This window comes from Salvelinus namaycush, chromosome 3 (assembly GCF_016432855.1).
Source record: "Salvelinus namaycush isolate Seneca chromosome 3, SaNama_1.0, whole genome shotgun sequence".
Classification (NCBI taxonomy): domain Eukaryota; kingdom Metazoa; phylum Chordata; class Actinopteri; order Salmoniformes; family Salmonidae; genus Salvelinus; species Salvelinus namaycush.
Genome location: NC_052309.1, coordinates 35425711 through 35435868, shown reverse-complemented (window position 1 = coordinate 35435868; position 10158 = coordinate 35425711). Strand labels below are relative to the sequence as shown.

Genomic DNA, 10158 nt, shown 5'->3' with positions numbered 1-10158 from the left:
TGATTTGTCCACAGTACATGTTCTACAGTTGCAATAAACAATGTAAGTTATGTAAGTGTTCTCACATTGTTGATCCTAGTGCATCCAAGCACTCTTTTGTTACTGGAATCAAATGACTGAATACATTACTAATTTCATTATGGAACTCCTTACAGAAAAACTTGCTTCAACTGATGCAACACTGCAGAAAATTTACAAAGAAAATATCTCCAGCATTATCTACATATGCCACACGTTTATTCTTTTTAAAAAGTAAAAGAACACACTCAATCTGAATTCATTCATTCAGATTTTTTCCACTGTTTCCCATCATTTGACAATATTGAGCATCATTTTTTCCCCACAGAGATAAAGCCAAATCTCAACCATCAAAAGTCACTTCCTGTTACGTCCACTCATGTGGTCTTAAAGTGAGAGTCTGGCTTATTGATCAGTTTGAGGGAGACGTAAGTCACACAACAATCTCCGAAAAGCTCTGGTTGGAGATTGCCGTTTTCCATCCAGAACTAGAGAAACAAGTCGGAAAAAAAGACCAAGTTTGTCCCTCTGTCTCTCACTGAGGAAAAGTCCATTATAAAATGATCCTGTGGTGTGGGGCTAGATTAACCCCCGAGGCGCTGTCCCTCTCCCCAGGCGAACCCCCCCGGACGCTCCTCGGGAAGAGGGTTGTAGTTGGCATCCTCCTCTGGAGTGTCAAACAGCATCTTACTGTGAGAGAGAATTAGAGACAGGTGAAGGATCTACATACAGTGCATTCGGCAAAATATTCAGACCCCTTGACTTTTTCCACATTTTGTTATGTTACAGCCTTACTCTAAATTGGATTAAATATTTTTCCTCAATCTACACACACAATACCCCATAATGACAAAGCAAAAAGTATATATATTTTTATAAAAAACATACCTTATTAACATAAGTATTCAGACTCTTTGCTAAGAGACTCGAAATTAAGCTCAGGTGCATCCTGTTTCCATTGATCATCCTTGAGATGTTTCTACAACTTGGAGTCCACCTGTGGTAAAATCAATTCATTGGCCTTGATACAGAAAGGCACTCACCTGTCTATATAAAAAGGTCCCACAGATGACAGTGCATGTCAGAGCAAAAACCAAGCCACGAGGTCGAAGGAATTCTCCGGAAACCTCCAAGACAGGATTGTGTCGAGAGACAGATCCGGGGAAGGGTACAAAACATTTCTGCAACATTGAATGTCCCCAAGAACACAGTGGCCTCCATCATTCTTAAATGGAAGAAGTTTGCGACCACCAAGACTCTTCCAAGAGCTGGCTGCCCAGCCAAACTGAGCAATCGGGGGAGAAGGGCCTTGGTCAGAACCCGATGGTCACTCTGCCAGAGCTCCAGAGTTCCTCTGTGGAGATGGGAGAACCTTCCAGAAGGACATCCATCTCTGCAGCACTCCACCAATCAGGCCTTTATGGTAGAGTGGCCAGACGAAAGTCACTCCTCAGTAAAATGCACATGACAGCCGGCTTGGAGTTTGCCAAAAGGCACCCAAAGACTCATACCATGAGAAACAAGATTCTCTGGTCTGATGAAACCAAGATTGAACTCGTTAGCCTGAATGCCAAGCGTCCCATCTGAAGGAAACCTGGCACCATCCCTACGGTGAAGGATGGTGGTAGCAGCATCATGCTGTAAGGATGTTTTTCAGCGGCAGGGACTGGGAGACTAGCCAGGATCGAGGGAAAGATGAACAGAGCAAAGTACAGAGAGATCCTTGATGAAAACCTGCTCCTGAGCACTCAGGAACTCAGACTGGGGCAAAGGGTCACCTTCCAATAGGACAACGACCCTAAGCACACAGCCAAGACAACACAGAAGTGGTTTCAGGACAAGTCTCTGAATGTCTGAGTGGTCCAGGCCAGAGCCTGGACTTGACCAATTCTGAAGAGAACTGAAAATAGCTGTGCAGCGACACTCCCCATCCAACCTAACAGAGCTGTAGAGAATCTGCATAAAAAAATGTGAGAACCTCCCCAAATACAAGTGTGCCAAGCTTGTAGCGTAATACCCAATAATTCTTGAGGCTGTAATCGCTGCCAAAGGTGCTTCAACAAAGTACTGAGTACAGGGTCTGCATACTTATGCAAATGGTTATTTCTCTTTTTTTTGCACAAAAATCTAAACCTGTTTTTGCTTTGTCATTATGGGGTATTGTATGTAGATTGAATTGTTTTGTTTTTCTCATCAATCAATTTTAGAATAAGGCTGTAACAAAACATGGAAAAAGTCAAGGGATCTGAATACTTTCCAAATGCACTGTATACCAAACAAAACAGTGCAATATGCTTAAGATGCATACATACAGTTGAAGTAAGAAGTTTACATACACCTTAGCCAAATAGATTTAAAGTCAGTTTCACAATTCCTGACATTTAAACCTAGTAAACGTTCCCTGTCTTAGGTCAGTTAGGATCACCACTTTATTTTAAGAATGTGAAATGTCAGAATAATAGAGATTTATTTCAGCTTTTATTTCTTTCATCACATTCCCAGTGGGTCAGAAGTTTACATGCACTCAATGAGTATTTGGTAGAATTGCCTTTAAATTGTTTAACTTGGGTCAAACGTTTTGGGTAGCCGTCCACAAGCTTCCCACAATAAGTTGGGTGAATTTTGGCCCATTCCTCCTGACAGAGCTGGTGTAACTGAGTCAGGTTTGTTGGCCTCCTTGCTCGCACACGCTTTTTCAGTTCTGCCCACAAATTCTCTACGGGATTGAGGTCAGGGTTTTGTGATGGCCACTCCAATACCTTGACTTTGTTGTCCTTAAGCCATTTTGCCACAACTTTGGAAGTATGCTTGGGGTCATTGTCCATTTGGAAGACCCATTTGCGACCAAGCTTTAACTTCCTGACTGATGTCTTGAGATGTTGCTTCAATATATCCAAATAATTTTCCTGCTTCATGATGCCATCTATTTTGTGAAGTGCACCAGTCCCTCCTGCAGCAAAGCACCCCCACAACATGATGCTGCCACCCCCGTGCTTCATGGTTGGGATGGTGTTCTTCGGCTTGCAAGCTTCCCCTTTTTCCTCCAAACATAACTATGGTCATTATGGCCTAACAGTTCTATTTTTGTTTCAACAGACCAGAGGACATTTCTCCAAAAAGTATGATCTTTGTCCACATGTGCAGTTGCAAACCGTAGTCTGGCTTTTTTTAATGGCGGTTTTGGAACAGTGGCTTTTTCCTTGCTGAGCGGCCTTTCAGGTTATGTCAATATAGGACTCGTTTTACTGTGGATATAGATACGTTTGTACCTGTTTCCTCCAGCATCTTCACAAGGTCCTTTGCTGTTGTTCTGGGATTGATTTGCACTTTTTGCACCAAAGTACATTCATCTCTAGGAGACAGAACGCATCTCCTTCCTGAGCGGTATGACGGCTGCGTGGTCCCATGGTGTTTATACTTGCATACTATTGTTTGTACAGTACAGATGAACGTGGTACCTTCAGGCATTTGGAAATTGCTCCCAAGGATGAACCAGACTTGTGGAGGTCTACAATTTTAATTCTGAGGTCTTGGCTGATTTCTTTTGATTTTCCCATGAGGTCAAGCAAAGAGGCACTGAGTTTGAAGGTAGGCCTTGAAATGCCTCCACAGGTTCACCTCCAATTGCCTCAAATGATGTCAATTAGCCTATCAGAAGGTTCTAAAGCCATGACATGCCTTTTATGGAATTTTCCAAGCTGTTTAAAGGCACAGTCAACTTAGTGTATGTAAACTTCTGAACCACTGGAATTGTGATACAGTGAATTATAAGTGAAATAATCTGTCTGTAAACAATTGTTGGAAAAATTACTTGTGTCATGCACAAAGTAGATGTCTTAACCGACTTGCCAAAACTATAGTTTGTTAAAAGAAATGTGTGGAGTGGTTGAAAAACGAGTTTTAATGACTCCAACCTAAGTGTATGTAAACTTCCAACTTCAACTGTACATACATAACTCATCTGATAAATGGATGGTATATTTCTACTTTTATTAAGAGCTATTGATGTGCCCTTCCTTTTCTGGAATAATACCAATCAGGATAGACAACATTGTCACGGCCTCTTCCAAGGACAGCATACCTTCAGAACACCATGTCAAAACATTTGTTACAACATTGTTAATGTTGGCAATTTCCATATATTAATAACTATTGTTTACTCTGTATCAAGCTTACTGCTATTTGTTTATGTGTCCCCCATCTCTCCAGCAACATCATCTCTCAGCAGACTCGTGGGGTAAACACTACAGCTTCTATCATAAGACAAATTAATTATTGGACTGTACTAGAACCATATCAAACTTATAAATGGCCAAACTTACAGAAAAAAGGGAGTCTTGAGCCATCTGCCACCACCTGGCTGGTTTGGGAACACATCCTCCAGAAAGAAGTACACATGACCCACAGCGATACCTTAGGGAAGGGAACACAGCATTGACACGACTAGTCACCACTCCTCAATGGTCAATAAGGCAACATTTTGGATCTTAAAGCCATTAATAACATTGATGCATTACAGAAATTTGCTATGGTGGTTAGAGCGACTGGTACCTAGTAAATCCACAATGATGGAGTTGCCCAGCAGCAGAGAGAATCCCATGAGCACCCAAGGGAGAAAGGGCGCCTGAAAGTTCAGCAGGCCAAAGAAGTTCATGCGAACGTTGGGGTTACGCCTGCTCCACACGTACACCAGCATGATGGTGAAGGCTTGGCCCAAGAACACCAGACTCACAAAGGTGCCAAATATCTTTGTGCTTACTGAGGAAAAAAAAGTGATTGGTGGATTGAATTGTGGCATACAGCATTATTCGAGTTGATTTACCCTAACTTAGGAAAGGAAAGGGGATACCTAGTCAGTTGCACAACTGAATGCATTCAACCAAGATGTGTATTCTGCATTTAACCCAACCCCTCTGAATCAGAGCGGTGCGGGGGGCTGACTTAACTGACGTCTGCGGCATAATGGTTGATTTTCCCCCCTTGTCAGCTCGAGGATTCGAACCAGCGACCTTTCGGGTTACTGGCGCAAAGCTCTTAACCTCTAGGCTACCTGTCGCCAACTGCAGACAATCAACCAATTGATTCTCAGGTTTGACAACTAGCCTAAACAAAGCTTTAAAAAAATAAATAATAATAATAATATTCAGGTGGCAAGGGATGTGACTGTTGCGTAAGAGCTTTTCATTAAGGCACCTGTGGATAACATAGGCCTACATATTTCCTGTACACACATACAGCATTATACAACAGTAGGCCTTAGCAAGCTTCTGATTGAGCTCTTACTAAGAATGACAAATAAAGGTACATTAAGTCTATGTGGTGCTGAACATGTCTCGACTCCTGCAGTATCAACTAAGACCATGAAAGTAACAGTGTTACAAGGATACAGTCATCAGAAGGCCACCGAAGAGGAACATGAAGACAAAGTCAGCGGTGCGGCCCCTGAAAGAGCCCTCCTCCAGCATACGACAGTATCGATACCTGGAAGCCAACGGTTAAGGTAATCTGGCAAGGGCAAAGCAAATACTAAACCTATAATTCACTATGATTAGACAGTTGCATCATGATTAAAAATGAATGAAACATGGCTCGCCTTCTTGTTCAAGACAAGCATTTTATTAGTCGCATACTGCTTCCAATCAAAGGGACGCAAAATATACATTTCACAAGTTCACTCAGGGCAAGACATGTGCAACAGAAAAAGGATACAAAAAAATCATATTGAAAAGGAAGTTGAAGCCAACTGGACCGAAAAATAGAAAGTTGGTTATGAGTCTCCATACCTACAAGACAGAACAGAGAAATCAGTCAACCTTGCATCTAATTTTTTTTTAAACTGCTACGCTTTTACACAGCAGGGCTAAGATTAAAAACTCTAAAATATTTTTTATATCTGATACAGTAGCTAAATGACCAATTGCATGTACTCACCTGATAATTCCTTAGTATCAAATCAGGATTGAAGTATAGTTGGAAAGGTGTGATGAGTTCTAATTGCTGAGGGTGAGAGCAAAGAAAGTGTCATCATTAGAATCAATAGTTCACCTGATGATACATATTTTATCAGAAAAGTTAAGTCAACCATGAACTATCATCAATCTTGGGGAAGTCTTGACAGTCTTTTAAACAGCAGCTAACAAACTGCAACTCTGTGCTTAGCATGCTAAGGTTAACTAAGGTAAACGGTAGCTTTCGAAAACCCTTCTCGCCACAGGGTTTTCAGCGGTTATCGTCGCCCACATGGGCGACCTTCAATTCCGACCCTGTGTTTTAACGTCCATAATCATCGCTTGCCAAACGGGTTTTCTAAACATATGGTCCTCATCTTTCATATCAGCGAGAAAGAATCTTTCAAATAAAAAAGATACAGTAAGTGTAACCAATGTTCCCTCTAAGCTGTGACGCGGCCTATCAGCCCACGGAGAGAAGCACGAGATGGGGAAAACTAGAAAGTTGATGAAGTTCTGTTAGTTCACACTATCAACGTTTCCCTTTGCTGTGGAAATTGTGATCGAATCCACACAATAGCCACTTTCAATGCAACATACTGAAACAAAACGAACTATGCAAGAGACAACGCAAATGCATCCAACAAGTTTGTAGAGTCACAAGCTTGATGTGCTAGAAATATGGGACCAAATACTAAACTTTTGACTACTTTAACACACCTAAGTGAATTTGTCCCTATACTTTTTGGTCTATGAACAGAATATAATTTTGAAACAGTTCAACTGATATGGATGAAAATACCCTCAAATTAAAGCTGACAGTCTGTACTCAAACACTTTGGATTAAAGTGCAGAGCCAAAATGACAAAAAAATGAGTCATTGTCCCAATACTTTTGGAGCTCATTATATATGATTTGGCATGGCACACTGTCTAAGATCTATTGAAGATTGAAAGCAAAAATTTTATAAATACATTTATTTTTAACAACCTGAACATATAATTTTCATACAGTGGTGTAGAGTACTTATGTAAAAATAGTTTTTGTATCTGTACTTTACTCTTTATATTTGACAACTTTTACTTCACTACATTCCAAAAGAAAGTAATGTACTTTTTATTCCATACATTTTCCCTGACACACAAAAGTACTCGTTACATTTTGAATGCTTAGCAGGACAGGAAAATAGTCAAATTTACACACTTATCAAGAGAACATCCCTGGTCATCCCTACTGCCTCTGATCTGGCGGAATCACTAAATACAAATGCTTCATTTTCATATTTAAAAAAAAAATTTAATTTAATTTTAATTGTGCCTTCTGGTTTGCTCAATATATGGAATTTGAAATGATTTGATACTTAAGTATATTTAGCAATTTAATTTACTTATGATACTTAAGTATATTTAAAACCACAATACTTTTAGACTTTTACTCAAGTATGACAATTGGGTACTTTTCCACCGGTCATGGCACGTTTCGTATAAGAACTATTTAAAATAATCGAAAATAGCAGCCTGGAATGTATTAGAGCCTGATTAAACAGACCACTAGGAGGAGAGATCTGACTTGCTCATTAGCATGGATGTCTTGCTAGCTAGATGTTGTTTTGCTACGTTCAAAACAACTGGGAACTCGGAAAAATACGAGGTCCATTTTTATTTTAAATGTAACCTTTATTGAACTAGGAAAGTCAGTTAAGAACAAATTCTTATTTACAATGACGGCCTACCCCGACCAAACCTGGACGACGATGGGCCAATTGTGCACCACCCTAAAGGACTCCCAATCACGGCCGGATGTGATACAGCCTGGATTCGAACCAGGGACTGTAGTGACGCCTCTTGCACTGAGATGCAGTGCCTTAGTGAGGCCTTCAAATCATGACGTTAGTGATATTCAGGTCGGGAATTATAGAAAGAGGCCCGAGTTTCCGAGTCGGAATTCCGAGGTGAATACCATTAAAAATAGATCTGTCAGAACTCTTTTTTAGCGAGTTCCCAGTTGTTTTGAACGCACATTAGTCGGATACCTTCGAGTTCCCAGCTGTTTTGATTGCGGCAGTAAACCACACAAAAAAAACAGCAATGTAAACGTTACGAGATGCACTTGTGCTCACAGATAATCATACATTGAGAAGTTTCGCTACCAACTGCATGGTCTATTTAGCTACTGACCATTGCACACATTTGGTCAATTCGATCAAGGTCGGTGACAGCCCAACTACAGTCAATAACAATTATTTGGCGACACAAACACAGCTGTCTAGCACTAGCTACTTGATGTGCACTACCGTACTGTCTTTGGCACTTATGTTTTGCCAGAGACGCGCTAGCTAAAAGCAGCAAGCTAGTGAGTTAGCAGACTGACACCCACGGCTAAACGCCAAGCCCTGACCCTGTCTACATTGCCGACAAGAACATGTTTCAGATGAAATTCTAATATCTTACCACGGCAGCGGTGGTGAGGACGCAGGCAGTTGTGTATGCCCGAGTTACAACAGGAATCTGTAAATATTCCTGCTGAAAAGTCTGGTAAGCCATTTTGGACTAACTGAAGGCTTCCGGCACTTTCTTGACACGTCATCACATGGTGAGAAAATGCCGCGTTCAAAACAACTGGGATCACGTCAAATCATGACGTCACTGACCTTTAGTTCGGAAATTCGGAGCTCTAGAAAGAGGCCTGAGTTCCCGAGTTGGAATTCCGAGTTGGGTGACCGTTCAAATAGATTTTTTCGAGTCGGAGCTCGTTTTTTTTCGAGTGCGAATTTTTTTTGAACTCTCGGAAGTCGGAGATGTCCAAGTTGTTTTGAACGCGGCATAAAGGGGAGTTGCTGTGAGTTTTTATGACCTGTCATTGGTTTGTCAGTCCACGTTCTTTTTGTGTGAGCCAATGGTGTGAGCGAACCACAAACCTGTCAATCACATAGTCGATGAAACGATGGCATTCATTGATTGGTCCGCGTATGTCTCTACAGCAAATAGGATGAAGGGGAGTGAGGTTTTGACTAGAAAGGAACGGATTTTCATCCGTCACGAGGTTAGATACAGTATTTCAAATATATTCAGTATGTCAACAAAGTTAACATACATTGCGTTATCCCGTAACTACCTTTAATCTACATCTTATACTTATATTTTGTGTGTGTGTTTTCTTCAATATGGCAATGAATAAGGACAAATAACTGCGCATATTACTTTATTTATGAAGTATTCCACTAGATGAAAGAACTTGACCAATGACAGCTGACAGTATTTACTCTTCCATCTCCGTTACATCTTCCTCAATTTGAAGTCTGGGATGTACGCCATGTGATTTTATTTGCCATATGTCTTTTTCAACACCTTTTCTCACCCTTTCTCTCCCTGTTTCCTTTCGTTATATTTCCTCGCAACATCCACCAGGTGGGCTTTTTCCTCACTTGTTCCTTACTCTCTTCTGTTCTAGCTCTGAGTAGCTCTTTTACTTTGTTCTTCTCCAACATCTCTCTTTCCTCTCCTGCTTCGCCCTGACTCTCTCAGCACTTCTAGTTTCCATACCTTTACAATGATGCACTTGAAAGAGAAATCCCATGTAAGACAGTGATCTGCGATATTATTATTACTCATTCTCTAGCATGAAGTCAATTTAATCTATTGAATCCTAAATATGACACTTAATTGACATTCCTGAACCTCAGGACATTCTGCAGCTGGTACAGCTTTATTTCTGGCTCCTTCATCCCCTCCTCAATTTCGCTCTTCTCTTTTGCCCACTTCTCTTCTTTCTCCCGTTGCATTCTCTCCATTTCACTATTCTTTCTCTCCCACTCCCCGTAAACTCCCATCACTTCCTCTTGTCCATGCAGGAACAGAATCTTAATATTCAATTCAATTCAATTCAATTCAAGGGGCTTTATTGGCATGGGAAACATGTGTTAACATTGCCAAAGCAAGTGAGGTAGATATTATACAAAAGTGAAATAAACAATACAAATTAACAGTAAACATTACACATACAGAAGTTTCAAAACAATAAAGACATTACAAATGTTATATTATATATATACAGTGTTGTAACAATGTACAAATGGTTAAAGCACACAAGTTAAAATAAATAAGCATAAATATGGGTTGTATTTACAATGGTGTTTGTTCTTCACTGGTTGCCCTTTTCTTGTGGCAACAGGTCACAAATCTTGCTGCTGTGA

General features: G+C 40.6%; 1 protein-coding gene across 1 annotated transcript; it reads right to left on the bottom strand.

Moving 5' to 3' along the window:
• Positions 1–215: 215 nt before the first annotated feature.
• On the bottom strand, positions 216–8562 carry derl2 (derlin 2). The gene is made up of 7 exons (XM_038976294.1): positions 8417–8562; positions 5950–6015; positions 5728–5801; positions 5406–5499; positions 4570–4765; positions 4341–4431; positions 216–708 (listed from the first exon to the last, which is right to left on the bottom strand). The coding sequence occupies exons 1-7, from the start codon at positions 8507–8509 to the stop codon at positions 603–605; spliced, it is 720 nt and encodes a 239-aa protein (XP_038832222.1). The 5' UTR covers positions 8510–8562; the 3' UTR covers positions 216–602.
• Between the last annotated feature and the right edge of the window lie 1596 nt (positions 8563–10158).

What these genes read in the sequence shown, in the direction of transcription:
- derl2 (XM_038976294.1), bottom strand. Translation starts at nt 8,509, where the DNA reads ATGGCTTACCAGACTTTTCAGCAGGAATATTTACAGATTCCTGTTGTA. An exon ending in CATCATTGTGGATTTACTAG is followed by an intron (nt 4,432 to 4,569) that starts GTACCAGTCGCT and finishes CCCTTCCCTAAG; the next exon opens with GTATCGCTGTGGGTCATGTG. An exon ending in CTCAAGACTCCCTTTTTTCT is followed by an intron (nt 709 to 4,340) that starts GTAAGTTTGGCC and finishes TCTCTCTCACAG; the next exon opens with TAAGATGCTGTTTGACACTC.